Here is a 15,994-nt window from a genome sequence, read left to right as displayed (position 1 = left end):
ATTCTAATAAACTCACAGCAATATTATCTGAGAAAAGGAGAAAAGACATCTTCCACGCTACTGGAAGGAAATAAAATGTTACTAAAGGTTAATTTGTGTAGATTGGATGACAGAAACCAAATGAAACTAGGGCAGATAATCCCAAAACAGTCCTTCATGGCCAATTTGTCAGGGAGCATTCCAACAGTGCCCGGTCTCACTGTAAGACATGAAAAGACAAAAAGTGTTGGCACCTCTTAAAGGCTCAGCAGCAGCAGCATGATTGCCTAAAGTTGCGCTGCACCTCACAGCTCTGCACTAACAGCCCACAACAAACTCAGGATTAGATGGTGATTCTTACATGATTCTTACCTCCCCTCCCTCTCTTCCTCCAGATAGCAGATCTCGCCGTGGCTCCTTTGACCATCACCTACGTCAGGGAGAAAGTGATTGACTTCTCCAAGCCCTTTATGACCCTCGGCATCAGTATCTTGTACCGTAAACCCAACGGCACTAATCCGGGCGTCTTCTCCTTCCTTAATCCCCTGTCTCCTGACATCTGGATGTATGTGCTTCTGGCCTGCACTGGGGTCAGCTGTGTACTATTTGTCATTGCCAGGTAAGAGGATATAGGATGGATTAATGGTGGGGGGCACGCAGGGTCTTTTCTGTACAGATGAAAGACTGTGTGTATGATGTGAAGGATGGCAGTCGAGGGTTATGGGATATGAAATTGTGCTGCTGCTGGTCAGCTTTGTCACCAGGACAATAGTATGGAAGCCCAATTCCGCCACTGAGGCAATTCTGATGACATATCTCAAAATTCTGAGTTGTATTTACATTTTCTTATAGCAAATATGACATTATACCTAAACAAATTATTTTCTGACTTCAGTGTGTGTGTGTGTGTGTGTGTGTGTGGGGGGGGGGGTCTTCTCTTTTTTTGTGAGAAAAGAACTCACAAATCAGGCCTTTGAATTTGTATTCAGTGTTGGAACAGGGCTTCCATATGATAGTGTACAGAGAATTACAAAACAAAATAAATCTATGTGGCTGAGTCAAACGCAGCATGTGAATGAGAATTATCTAACGTGAATTTCTGACTAAGTAGAGAACAACTGGCAGGTACCTGAACACTGACAGGCAGAGAATTTCAGAACCGTTTCCCTCCCTGTTTTGCATTCTGATGCATCCCGATTATAATCATATGGGAACAAAAGAAAATCACAGTTTTCGGTGGCAGTTAGAATGGCTTTGATTGTGGTGATAGTAATGTATTTGGTTCCTCAGGTAGGGGCCAAATCCCTGCCAGCTGGTGGAGCAAATCTACTGAGATATTAAAATGCAAATTAAGCTGCAGGTTCCAGGGGCGGCTTTGGGGATTTTTTTTTACTGTTTCCTTTGACACTGTGATAACAAACTGACAGCAGTTAAGCGTAAATTTGTCTTAAGCAGTTGTATAAGACTGTCTGGTTTGTATGTTACAGAGATAAACAAATGAAACTAAGCCAAGCCGGTGAGGGCTACATTTTGTTGACGATGATGGGCGAATGTTTGCTTCTCTTTGCCGGATGAACCGCCAGTAACAAAAGCTGTAACAATTTCATAATCAGGTGTACCAAACTTTTCTCAATTGATTTAAATCATGCATATAATGAGATAATTTCAATGTAGAAGTAGAAATAATGAATAGAGGTCATCAAACTTGTGTTTTTGTGTTTTTTTGGTAAGTGAATTAATATTATCTGTAAGGATATTTGCAGTGTAACCACTGGGCATGTTGATGGTGGTAAATCAGCATACATTATGCATATGCAACGAACACATTTTTTTTTCTCTTCAATGTAGGCCTACATGAAAAAGTATGTTAGGATCAACTGAGAAGTAATAATAAATGATACACATAAATCATGTTATGGTCATATTAGCTTATTACATCGACAAATATCACAAAGTAATAACCTAATTTGTCGGGACTTTATTGAGAAAAATGATGGTACCCTGCCACACTCTCGCACGCACGCACGCACGCACGCACGCACACACGCACGCACACAGGATATGGCAGATGTGCTTAGATTCTGTGCAGATTAGCCAATCTTTTCAACTGAATCTGACAAGGTTTATAATAGGACATAACGATGTAACTAGAAAGGGGTGCATATCTCTGTCAGGCCCAGTGGCCTGACCCTGCGCTGTGTAAGGAGTGGGTTGCTGTCAGGACCCGAGGAAGCTGCAGGGGAAATAGCGTGTAGACATACATACAACAGGGCTCCGTGGGGGCTCAGGACTCGCTTAATTTGAAATGGTTGAAACATGGCTAAATCCACCTCCTGGAAGGTTCCTGCCCAACCATAATCTCTCTCTCTCTCTCTCTCTCCAAGAAGTAAGCATTTCTGTCCCCTTTCTGAAGATTAGCAAAGCAGTGTACCATATATTGTCATTTTCATTCATCCAGCCATGTTACTCACCCCAGTCTTCCCTTCTCTCTGTCTCTCCCTTCCTCCCCCTCTTCTTTTCTTCTGTCATTCTTTTTGTCTTCCTTCAGGTTCACTCCATACGAGTGGTATAACCCACACCCGTGCAACCCGGCTTCAACTCTCGTGCAGAACAATTTCACTTTACTCAATAGTTTCTGGTTTGGCGTTGGAGCTCTCATGCGGCAAGGTATATAGGTCATGGGCCACTCATCCCACAGGCTGCAAAGGCCACTGGGCCCCTCCTGTAGGGGACCATGTATTGAACTCCCTGCACAGCAGTAGGCATTACTGATACCGTAAAACCTGGAGAGAGCCATATGCCATCAATATTTAGCCCCCATTTTCCATAAACACCCTATCTATGTGTACACCATAAACTTAAATGATAATAATAAAACGCTACTTCATTATGATAAAAATGAAGTTTGTTAGCTTTCCATGCCGCTTCCCCCCCAACAGTATATGTTTTGACTACAGCCAGCCGCCCATTCTTGAACTACACATATTTTCTTCTCTGTCTTTATTATACGTTTTTCACATCACCTCTTACTTCTTATCTTTCTATTAACAGGCTCTAACAGGTTTTATGGTAGCCTATGTACAGTATGAGCCGGGTGTGTGCGTGCGTGTGTGTGCGCGTGTGTGCCTGCGTGCGTGTGTCTAAGCTTGTGCATGTCTGTGTCTAATATGTGTTTGTGTGGAAATGTGCATGCACACCTAGCTCTCTGATGCCTGTGTATTTGTGAGTACGGTGCCCTTGAGCGTTCTGTGGGATGCCGTGTCCGACGGTAACCGGTTTGGATACATGGCAGCTATACCAACCTACCAACCTTTACAAATAAAGTAGCACAGTTACCGGTAAGTTTAATTTATGCTTTGCCGCACAACAAAAAACTATACTTACTTACGCCCTTGTGGGGCATAGGCTGTCAACATGCGACCTCCAGGCATCTCTGTCTTGGGCTGTTATCTCCAGCTGGCCAGGTCATCTTCAGGGTCTTGATGTCTGCCTCCATGTCTCTGCGTCTATCAACAAACACCTGGTGCAGAGACACAACAAAATTCCTTCTTGTTTCAGTTGATAAATACATAACATTGTTGTGCGATGAAGTATGAATTAAGCCTCAAGCATTTGTCTCCGACCCCCAAAATGGCAAATGTTTACAAGTGGGCACAAATGTTCCAGAAACACAGTGACCCTAAATGTAGTTACGTGTGGTACGTATCCTTTCATTATACTTTTATGTTCAAACGTATCTCACTTTTCTCTGACGCAGAGAAGACAAGATAAAGGATTCTCACTGTGTGTTTTGCAATTTTACGTTTGACTTATCAGGCATGTGTTGTTTCCACTGTTTTCCTGTGCCATCAGTATTCTTGTTTCACCATGTCTCCTCTTTTGTGTCTGAAGAACGGGAAATGGCTATGTCATTTTCAAATGTAATATGCCTTTGTTTTGTTTGGTTTGAGTTTTGCATTGCCATTCCCTCTCGTCGTTTTGGACCGTCACGCAAAGAAGTACAGAGAAAGGAAAATATATATAAAAAGAGTGTGCAATTTATCATCCAGGGAGGGTCTGGGTGGAACATCTCATTGAGAAGAGAGGTGCAGCAGTGTGAATCTATGCTATTAAGATGAACCTATTTGAGCTGGCGTTCCTGACTCGCACATGTTTTTTTAACACACACAGAAGCATGCAGGCACACACACACACACACACACACACACACACACACACACACACACACACACACACAGACACGTGCGTGCACTCTCTCTCTCTCTCTCTTGCTCTACTACTGAGATACTTCACTCATTACCATTCTAGCTGCACCATTCTCACTCAGACAGACCTCCCTAGTTCAAAATCACCACTACACAGAGATAGAGACAAACACAGAGGGAAGTATAGATATGGAATGCAAAGAACCTATTGGATTCTTAAAACAACTTCAAAGCAATCTTCAGTTGTACAGGCTGTCTACCTGGGCATGATTTAAGTCAAAATATAATTGAAAAATATCATTTATTTGTTGCTTCTGTGCTGCGTGATCAAGGAACCGAATTCCATGTACTCTCATCATATAGTGAAACTGATCTCAAAATGACACTTTTAGCATAAACAAATGCAAACAAAGCAGATTCTGCTAGTGCATACAAATCTATTCTTGGTACTTTTTTGCTGCCTAGTGCTTATTTTGCCTGTTGGCCCATCACTATTGTTGATTTATAGATTTCTGTTGCACTAAAGAATTTATGTCAAGGAATTTATGTCATGAATTCACACAGTGAATCACTACTTCAGCTTTCTTGATCACAGAACACAGACAGATGATGACTGACAATATTTGGAAATATCATGGCCAGGTAGCTATACAACCCAAGTTCAACATCGCTTTGTGGCAGCAGCACCATCCATACATTTTCATCAAGCTCTATTTTCACCATTCATGCATTTCTTTCATCCTTGTAGTTTTCCTGCACTCAATTTCTGTGACTGTGTATCGATGTAACATGGTGTCCCCGTCACTCTGTGTCCAGGCTCGGATCTAATGCCTAAGGCTCTGTCGACTCGTATACTTGGGGGGATCTGGTGGTTCTTTACACTAATCATCATCTCCTCCTACACGGCCAACCTGGCCGCCTTCCTCACCGTGGAGCGCATGGACGCTGCCATCGACTCGGCTGATGACCTGGCCAAGCAGACCAGGATTGAGTATGGTGCAGTGAGGGATGGCTCAACTATGACCTTCTTCAAGGTAGCCCTGCTTTGATGTACTGTAGTATCTTGTGAGCAAATATTACATAGCCTTTCAGTTTCCATTTAAGTAAAAAAATGTAATGAGATTTTTTAAGGTAAACGTTTTTGTAAAAAAAAAAGAAAAAAAGCACACCTTGTATTTGAAGGTTGCTTGGAACACCGGCAATAAAAGGAGAGAAATGTATTTCATTTTAGTGCTGGTTTGGGCAAATGTTTCAACATATTAGCCAGATGTCCAATATAGGCCCCTAAGGATGTGTTTTTAATTAAATTGTCTCCAAGAGACCTGGAGGTGTTTCTATAACAGGCTTGTCTTATGCATATTGTAAAGCCTCTTTCAAATCAAAGGGACTTACAGAGCTAGCTGCTCACACTCTCTCACTATTACACTACTCACAACCTGCAGGGACTAGAGCAGTGTCAAGGACACTTTGCAAAATACTCAATATTCACTACAGGACTGGGCAATATACATTATATGTCACAGTAAATGTAGCAAAATGAGAAATGTACAGATTTCCAGGCATATGTACATACATTTCCCAACAGACCGGGAAATGTACATGGCAAAAAAGGGAAGACCATGCGCACACTTGTGGAAAAATGTAAAAGCCTTTGCATGGAGGAATAAAACATTGTGCAGCTACGCGTTGCGGCACACAGCCTTCATCAGGGTGACTAAACCGGGAAGCGTGTCAAAACACAACAACCAACAAATAAGCATGCTGACACCCACCAGAGAGTGTTCCGTGAGAATGCTCTGAGGCAGTTAGTGCTAGATTAGTGCTAGACCGGATGGGCTGAGGGAGGGGGAGCGCTTGTTTTTACATGCATTACTTTTTTTTTTACATCACTTTAAAGTAAGGCAGATTAGGTTACATCTAGATATCCCACCCCCACTGGGAAATGAACGCGTTTACATGGAAAATGTATACATTTCCTATTTTTCCCACTTCTTTAACCATAACACACAATTATCATTGTAATTGATAGGACCATGGAGAACCAGCACAGGCCAACTGCCATGCCAAACTACCATGCCAGACAGAATAACCAAACCAGAGCCAGAACAGGGACCTCACCCAAACATCAGCTATGACACCAGGCCTAACCTCAGGTCAAGTGTCTTCCTTCTAGTTCGTAAAAAATATATACCACTGCACTTAAGAGCCCAACCCAAACAAAATAATATTGAACTGAATACCAAATGTGAGTCCACAGTGTAGCTCAGCACAATCTCTGAAGTCCTTTACCATCTCAGCAATTGCTCTGACATACAGCACTCCAATAACTCCCCTGATGGAGCTCTTATTTATTTCTCAGCCCTAATTCCCTACAGTCATCAGTGCTCTCTGTGGCACATTTGGTAGTTCACAACCCAGCCTGTTCATCCGAGTGAAAAGCGACTTGGCAACATGCTATTTTGAGTTTGTTTGCTTTCCATCACTGTTGTCTTCAGATTGAAATCTTGAATCCGAGCTACCACCACCTCTACCAAACCTACTGGGTTCCCTTATCAAACACTTCACTACACCAGAGAGAGAGAAAGAGAGAGAGAGAGAGAGAGAGAGAGCGAGAGAGCGAGCGAGCGAGCGGATAGAGAGAAAGAACAGTGTTGTAGAGCGCTAAGTAGAGATTGGCAGAGTGAGAGAACTGTGCACTAGTGTCTAGACAGAGACTCATGGGTGTCTGAGTACAAAGGATTGAGATGGATAGCGAGACTCTGTTCGTGTCCTTGTCGTCATACTGTACCTATACGGTCTGACATGCTTTTCAGATGTGGGACTTTCTAAAGTTATCCATGTCCATGTATCACTAGCCAATGGCGTTAGCCTTTACCACCATCCACCAAACCACTCACTCTCCAAGCGCTCTGGTGGCCCAGCAGCTACGATCCATGCAAGTAACCAGAGAGAAAATGATTCTTTCTCTCAAATTTCTTTTCTCCATCAGAAATCAAAGATCTCCACCTATGAGAAGATGTGGGCATTCATGAGCAGCAGGAAGAACACAGCCCTGGTGAAGAACAACCGAGAAGGCATAACACGTGTCCTGACCACAGACTACGCCATGCTGATGGAGTCCACCAGCATAGAGTACATCAGCCAGAGGAACTGTAACCTCACACAGATAGGAGGCCTCATTGACTCCAAGGGCTACGGGGTGGGGACCCCCATAGGTGAGTACGGGTTTGGGACCCCCATAGGTGAGGAGAGCTGAGAACACAGCAGCATAGAGATGTGCATAGTTGAGCTGCATAATGACAAACTTTGACATCGGCAACTTTATTAAACTTAATGCTGGGATGTGCAATGGTTTCAGACAAGCGTTTAATGCATTTCAGTATCACGATAATATGAATAGTTCAGTAATGTGTTAATCAATAATTGAAATTCTTGACCTTCTACCACATGTCAGATGTTGAGTTAGCGATCTCATACTGTATTTAGTTTTTTGGCCTTATGTTATGATTTAATGATGATAGGGTATTGAGTGTTTGCAGACACAGTGATACATGCTGTATACCCAGACAGATCGACTGCTTCATTACAAAAGTTTCATATTAACTTTGTGTCTCAGCTAATACTGATCCTGGAAGCGGTAATAGCCAATCTACAAGCTTGTGTTAACTTGCAGCTGTTTTTTTTAGCATACAGTAAATTAAGCTTGAGGTTCTCACCATCGTTCTCGCTGGCCTATGGAGAGGATCAGATCATTTGTTATCATTCATCCCTTCATTATAATAATTGTATGTGCATTTCCTATGAAACTGTGTGCTTTCCTTCTGAAATATATGATCTATATAAAGAAACCAGCCAACCTGAATTACACCTCTGTATTATCTCTGCAAATGGGTCCAATATTCTATATCATTACAATTTAGGTACATTTTACACTATGTTCTGGAAGAGAAAGGCAATAAAAAAAAGTCAACACTCAACAAAGATGCTCTTCGGAGTAAATTCTTATAGAGAAACAAAGAGAAGAAAATGTCAAGGCACTAAAAGAGTTCTCATGTAACAAAAGTTGTAAAAACCTTTAGGCTGACACCTACGCAGTGTTTCAGCATGAGCCTTCATCATGGTGCTCACACCCTATACACTTCATTTACTTGGGTCCCCCAGGGGTCTAATACTAAACAGCTATTTTCATTCACTGAATGTTCACATCTTATTTTCACCTATTAGGACATGCCCAGAACAGGGACGCGAGGGTTCGTGTGGTTAACTGATCTTGTCAAGCACCAAATGGCAGCTTTAATGACATTTTCATTTCCACCTATTGTATCCACCTCTCTCCTCAGGTTCTCCATACAGGGATAAGATAACCATTGCCATCCTTCAGCTGCAGGAGGAGGGAAAGCTGCACATGATGAAAGAGAAATGGTGGAGGGGGAACGGCTGTCCGGAGGAGGACAACAAGGAGGCCAACGCCCTCGGCGTTGAGAACATCGGAGGCATTTTCATCGTCCTGGCGGCTGGCTTGGTCCTCTCGGTCTTCGTGGCCATCGGGGAGTTCATCTACAAGGCTCGCAGGAATGCAGACATTGAGGAGGTGAGTGACACCGAGGGTCTACTGTGTAGCAGGTTTTGCCCCCCACCCCCAGAAGACATAAGTGATTGGATTGCGCAAGCATCCACACACGCACGCACGCACGCATATAGTAAACACTATTTTTATGATGAAACGCCAAGGGCAGAGGAAGACGAAGTGATGAAGCTGTGGAGATAGGGCACAGTGGCACACTGCAACTTTGTTGGGTTTCATTTGGTTTGTGACTATGACAAGGCTTCTGTATCACAACGTGGGGTTGTTTTAAAGGCTTGGAACAGGATGAGGTTTATTTTGAGGGATCTGTTTGTTTGCAATCAGGAACAAAACCAGCGTAAACAAACCCACATTTATTTCTTACAGGTGGAAGAAAAAAAGATATTCCTTTCTTTGTTTATGTCTTTCTTATTGTTACAGATACATCTTCAATGCAGTTTGATAGTATTTTCCTATTATTGAAGGTTTTATTTGAACAGATGCCTGGTCTGTCCGATCAGCTGTTTAATTGCATTCAGCTGTGTTTACTTAGAATACTCACAATGGGACCTGAATAATAAAAAATGTTATTATCTAACGGTTAGATTCAATCCTTTGTTATCCTTCAATCCTTTATTAACCTTTACAATAAAAAGTTAATGAAGTAGCCGACTATACTTAGATTACCTTGACACACAAGGTAAGACGCAAGTTTGTGAATACGGTGTTGACATTCTATATGACAGATATCTGACACATTTCCTCATAAATATGCTTCTTCTTTCCACATTATATATATATTTATATATATACATATAACTATATATATTTATATTATTATAATTTTTTCTACCAAAAATACATTACGCCTTAGTATTTGATTATTCACAAGGTGACACCGATTACTGTAGTAGGTCATGCTCATTGCATTATTCCTGCATGCACACACCTGACATTGTTTCTGATGTTGCCTGCTGTTGAATAACTTTTGTTTTGGAAGTGTGGTTGTCTAGCTGGATTGTTATTTGTGTTAGTGTTGTTTAGATTGAGTGTGGCTCGTGGCACTTGGCTTTGCTTGCATATCTGATTTGACGTGCATTGTGTTTTTTTTTTCTTTTTTCTCTCTGTTGTCTTCCTGTTTGTGTTGTGCATGCTGGCACCAGGCCTTTTGTTTCTTTTACGGGGTGCAGTCCCGTCAGTTCCGGCGTCGTGGCTCCACATCCTCCTCAGGCACCTCCTTATCCACTGATCTGGAGAATGGCAGGCTACTAGGGGACGACATAGAGTAGCCATGGCAACACACACAGACAGACATGCTAGAACATAGGTTTGTAAGACAAGTCCAACACCAGTAACCAGGTGTCTCTCTCTCTCTCTCTCTCTCGCTCCCTTCCTCTCTCCCCTTCTCTTTCCTTTCACCCCTGCTGTTCCAAGTAAAAATACATCCGCATTTACTTTGAGCTAATCCCAAATACGTATCACCTTTAACCCCTTCAGCCCTATATACAGTGGTGGAAAGTACATTTACTCAAGTACTGTACTTAAGTACAATTTTGAGGTACTTTTACTTTACTGGAGTATTTCCAGTTTACAGTACTTTTACTTCTACTCCTCTACATCTCAGAGACAAATATTGTACTTTTACTCTTCTACAATTATTTGAAAACTTTAGTTACTAGTTACTTTGCAGATATAAATGATTACATTATAAAACATACATTAACCACTTAAGCCCTATTTTATACCTAGGCTATTTGAAAATAGCAGATCTACAAGCGTTGTGAGCTTGTAGATCTGCTATTTTCAAACATTTTAGTACTTTTACTTTTGGTACTTTAAGTACATTTTGATACCAATACTTTTGTACTTTTACTCAAGTACATTTTTAATTCCGGACTTTTACTTGTAACAGAGTATTTCTACATTGCAGTATTGATACTTTTACTTAAGTAAAACATTTGAGTTATTTTTCCACCACTGCAAGTAAAAATACATCTGCATTTCCCTTGAGCTTATCCCAAATACGTATCACCTTTAACCCCTTCAGCCCTATATACTTTACTTTGTACAGCCGATCTATAAGCCCACATCCCGACGGGTCGTGAGCTTGTAGATCTGCCAGGTTGAAAGTGTGTAACCTCCTTTTTAATCTGTATCCTGTAATGATCTGACCATCATACCTGAGCTGCTCCCGCTGCAAAACATCCCGTTATCATGTGGCTGTATTCAATCACTTTGCTGATGACTTTTCTAGTAATCTGTTACACCAGATTGGCATTCTTCAGACCTTCTTTGAAAACCTATTTTACACTCAACGCTCAAATTTAATTACAAAGTCAGCATTGATTTAATATTTTGGCTAAAGCTTTGGACAGGATTAAAATGTACTTTTCATGTACTTCTTCTCATGGTTCAAACATTTTTCATTTTAATAGTGCTCATTGTGAACTGGAACTCTCTCAGTTTATGAATCCATAAATTGAACGTTTGAAGCTCACTCTAGCTTGAAAACCGTCGTCTATGCTTCATAACAGACAACTCTTTCATCCATTCACTTCATTTCCATGGTGTGGTGCACTTTACTTGATGCCTGGCAAAGAGGACTTAACCACATGAGCCCTATACACTTTGTCGAATAGCGAGAAAAAAGCATGCAGATTAATTCATTTTAAAGCATGTATTAATAAAAGTTTTGTCAAATTTGATCTTCGATTTTTTGAAACTCCAGAGTTGCTGCAATTCCGGGATTTATGACAATTTATCACATTGGACACCCAATATTTATGAAACACTACAAAACCATCATAATCTTCTGTCCCTCTGTCAACACAAGGGCCTTGGATTCTCGATAATCTTTCACCCTTTTTTGGCACCACTGGGCAAAGGCAACGTTAACAGACAACATGATGGATGGGATCAGTGAGAGATACAGACTCTCAGGGTCGTCAGTGGCCGCCCCGGGGCTTGAACTTGTCATCAGGCAATGAAACCCATCTTAAGTGGTAGCCATTGTGAAAGCCCCCCTTCATGCTTTTACTCTGCACCTATCTTGCATTAGTATTGCAGAATAATTATTTCATAGTGGTACACTATTAGCATGTTGTAACACAAAACTCTAGTTTCTCTCCAGTCCACCAATGAGTCAACAGGCCATTGTTTTGTGTCTTAGTAGTTAAAGCTGCAATCCATAACCTTTTTAGTGAACAAGACTAAAACATTTTGACCAATCTGTATGGTTGAGTATGTTAATACAATATAACTAACAGCCGTGGGAGTTGTAGTTGGTCTGCCTGCCCTTCTACCCTATTTCCCACTTGGTATAGAGGGAAAAAGGAGGGCGCCAAGTACGGACCCCTGTGGGACCCTGATCAATGAAGGATTTAGGCTTTAGTCCCTGGCTTCTGGACTTATTGGATGCCAACTACAATTTGTGCTATGAATAATAATGTGCATTTCTATTGGTCTGATGCTGAAGTAATGTCTCTTCTCTTTGGATCAACCTATTTTTATCCATTTAAATGCACAATTTGTATTTAGATTTTAAACAATTTTGCAATTGGGATAATCTATAGGTGTTGATATGTCTCTTTTTTCACTTTGTGTAATTCCCTCCAGACAGGTAATATTACACAAACATGGTGATGTAAATAGCTTGCTTACTGTAAGTCGCTCTGGTTTAAGAGAGTCTGTTAAATGCCTAGATTGTCAATTGTAAATTGTGGTAAATCAAACAAACCTCAGGCATCTCATTTTAGATGTGCCTATCTTCTATCATTTTGAGTAATTAAGTAGGCCTAATAACTTAAGTAATACATTATGACTTCATCATATTTGGCATTAGGACATTGGGCTGCAGATATTCTCCATTGTCTTCTGTCCGTGTAATTGGATTTCAAAGCATGACACACGGTACACAACCATTTTACATAAACATGATTTAATTTTCAGCGCCTTATTTGCATTCATGGCATCTGCCAAGACCAGTAAACAGACGTCCCCTGGCATCAAGCAGCAGAAGAGCTCTTCTGAGCCCTTGTTAAGTTTTATAGCAGATACAAGTTAACTGACCTTACTGTAGGTCTGGAGCATAATAGCTCCTGCGTTTATATATTATATAATCCCATATTGAAAGGGATTTAATCCTTATAAAACTCACCCCGGCCAAAGTGTCGCTATGGCTCAACATTCATGGCACCAGTCAAGAATCAAGAGGTGTTTATTTGTCACTCAACCACATGTTGGTGTAATATGTTCCACAAGACTCTGCTAACAACAGCAGTACAATATGCATCAACAAAACAATAAATATATTACTGGACTGTAATGCTTTGAAATAAAATATTAAGATAAGATATAAAAAAAGGTTTACAAAACCCTCTTGCATGGATTTTTGGCCTTGAGGTTCAAGGCCAGTGCACAGGCCATAGAGACTCAGTGGACTGTTGCATTAGTAGTGGCTAAGCAGCATGCCTTCATTGTTATTCTCTTTGGTAGTGTGTGTCTTTTAGTACCGTCATGGAGGACTTGGGTATCTCCCTGCAGTGTCACAAAACCACCAGGAAGAGGTCGCGACCTGGCAGCAGGACAGCAGCGGTGTGTGTCTTCTGTCAACCCAAACCTATTGCAAAGAAAGAGACTGTGGCGTAGTCCTCGGGAGAACGGTTCGAGTTCTCCAATCCTTATGTGGTTAAAGAAATGAACTCTTGGGAAACAGATCAAAGACTCTTATAGGAGAACTTGCCATTTTTCAGATGCTGTTTGTGGGCTACTTCATAATGTAAATGTTGTCATTTCCGCTAATGACCCTTTCCTGAATGTCTGTATTTGTGTGGAAAATACATTAAGCATAAGCATTGCAGATGTGATTTACAATGTCCTGGCCTTGTATCAACATCAATTATGAAATGTTAAATGTATACGTTGTCTGAATGAAAGCTTATTCAGCTTATGAATTGAACATGAATGAAAGCTTATTCAGATGAACTGCTCATGTTCCCTTACAGTATGTTTGTCCTGTAGTGCATAGCCATTTACTCTTCTGAGCACAATTTTCTGAATAGGATCTGCATACTTTGTAGATGCTTATTACCACTATGACAATTTTCAGAGTAAAAAATGTCTTTCTTTTGCATTTTCAAAAATCTCTTGATTTGTTTTTGTGCTGCTGTTGTTGTTGCTGTTGGTGGTGGTGTTTGTAGCAGTACTGTGTGTGTGTGTGTGTGTGTGTGTGTGTGTGTGTGTGTGTGTACGTGCGTGTGTCTTGCTGCCACTACTGTAACGTCAGAGGGGATTGCGGATCCAGCCCAGTACAGAGAACATCAGGATTGTCAGGAACATGACTGATTGCGCTGTATCCCACATCATTATATTAATCAGATGTATTATCTTAGCGCTATAGGTAATCAAAAACTAAATTAGTTCATTCTTAGGCTACAGGCTCCATCTTATACTCATTATTTTAATTATTTAATGACGTCTTTGAACATGGGTTCCAATTATAGCACTTCAGAATAGGACTCGGGTAAGACAGCAGCCACTATGGTATCATTTTGGAATAGTGAATCTTAATGTCATCTCTGGTGTAATCTCTGAGTCTGTGGTGCTGATTGGAGAACTGTCCCCGCTGATTGGTCAGCTGCCGTATCACCTCTATAGGGAAGATACTGACCTACAGCGTATTCCCTTCCCTTTGTTACTGTGCTGCAGGAACAGAAACAGCAGACTATTATACATCAGCTAACCTACCGTCAGTACACAAAGATCACAATCCCTGGACGACCACAGGTAACCAGAACGTGTGATGATTATTTATTTGCCAAGCAATTGGAGGCAGTCACGGCAGTGACTGTGAGTGATAAATATCTACACGGCTGTATGAATGCAGAGCTCTACTGAGAACTGTCACTGAATGACTTTAAACTCCCCTTTGGAAATTGAAATTCGACTCCATGGAGTGTGACACTTTTTGGAATCTAAGTAACTGTCAGCTACAAACGCACACTCACTTCAAAACCCTGCAGAGATAAATGCTTTGCAATGATGAGTTTCCCCCTCTTCTGATTTCCACTCTGTACCGTATGCGTCTGAATTCATCTGTCATGGCAAAAGGAGAGGCTGTCCTGGGTCCTTAGGTCTATTTCTGTCCTCTGGTCGCAGAGCCTGACCTACGAGTGAAGATAAGTTAAACGGACGATATATGTGGTTATTCACCCATCGTCACTGATAGGCAGAAACCTTGTATCTCAATATTTCCCCTCATAAATGAATGCCTTACTTCTTCCTGCAACAATGGCACAAAGTAGAAAACATTGCAGATCTACAAGCTTAGGCGTTGTGAGCTTGTAGCTGTTTTTGAAAAAGGTTTAAGTGGTTAAAGGGGCATACCACTCATTTTCAACATTGAACTGTCTTTAATACACCTTAGATCACTCATGTGATCAGTGACATACGCAGGGTGTACTTTTGGCTGAGGTGGCGCAGCCAAAAGTACACCCTGCGTGTGTCGTCACTGATCACATGACCTCAATCAATTATCCAGTTCTAGGCAACATAGAAGGGGGGGGGGAGACTTTTCACACAACAGCTCTAAGGTGTATTAAAGACATAGTTCAATGTTGAAAATGAGTGGTATTCCCCTTTAAGTGTGTCTGTAGGTTTTATAAACATTGAACCAATGTAATGTATTGACAAGAGCTTGTGACTAAATCATAACTACATAGGTTCACAGGTTATCCTTTTCTTTTTTTCCTGAGAACTAACAGTTTTGGACACCCGACAGTGACGCTGTGTTTCCTCTCTCTCTCTCTCTCTCTCTCTCTCTCTCTCTCTCTCTCTCCCCCCCCCCCCCCCCAACCTCTAACGCTGTCCCCAGCCCTTTAATCTGTTCTTCTCCTTGCCACCCACTCTCAACAGTATGTTATCCTTCTTTCACCCTTTCCCTCATCTGGCCTCTCCGCTGGGCTCCCATCTGCAGGCAACCCCTGCGGTCTCTCAGTGGGGCAACAGCATGGAGCGTCTGGCATATGTCAGGAATCGGAAGACACACACAGACAGGAAGAGGGCAACGTAATTAAACGGGATAAATACATGCTCCTGATGATTATTTTACTCTTCAAAACAAAAGTGGGGAGATATAAAAGTGACCTTGAGCAAGACAGTAAGGGCAGCTATACAATGCTTGCTCCCTCAATGTTAAGTCTCTCTGGGAAGCGAAGGGCATTGGCTAAATGACTACAGTGTAATTAGT

At 41.5% G+C, this 15,994-nt stretch overlaps 1 protein-coding gene across 1 annotated transcript in view; it reads left to right on the top strand.

Moving 5' to 3' along the window:
- grik1a (glutamate receptor, ionotropic, kainate 1a) overlaps positions 1 to 10,059 on the top strand; it is a gene marked incomplete at its 5' end in the record, with an annotated part of 48,144 nt that extends 38,085 nt beyond the window's left edge. Inside the window, 6 exons of the mRNA XM_084073454.1 lie at positions 375 to 598; positions 2,528 to 2,646; positions 5,001 to 5,218; positions 7,174 to 7,399; positions 8,525 to 8,775; positions 9,912 to 10,059. Of these exons, the coding sequence (XP_083929580.1) occupies positions 375 to 598; positions 2,528 to 2,646; positions 5,001 to 5,218; positions 7,174 to 7,399; positions 8,525 to 8,775; positions 9,912 to 10,037 (1,164 nt within the window). The 3' untranslated portion in view covers positions 10,038 to 10,059. The remainder of the gene's footprint in view (positions 1 to 374; positions 599 to 2,527; positions 2,647 to 5,000; positions 5,219 to 7,173; positions 7,400 to 8,524; positions 8,776 to 9,911) is intronic.
- Between the last annotated feature and the right edge of the window lie 5,935 nt (positions 10,060 to 15,994).

The sequence above is a fragment of the Gymnoscopelus microlampas genome, assembly GCF_963454915.1.
Source record: "Gymnoscopelus microlampas genome assembly, chromosome: 12".
Classification (NCBI taxonomy): Eukaryota; Metazoa; Chordata; class Actinopteri; order Myctophiformes; family Myctophidae; genus Gymnoscopelus; species Gymnoscopelus microlampas.
Note: the sequence above shows the minus strand (reverse complement) of the source record. Positions and strands in the feature narration are given on the sequence as shown.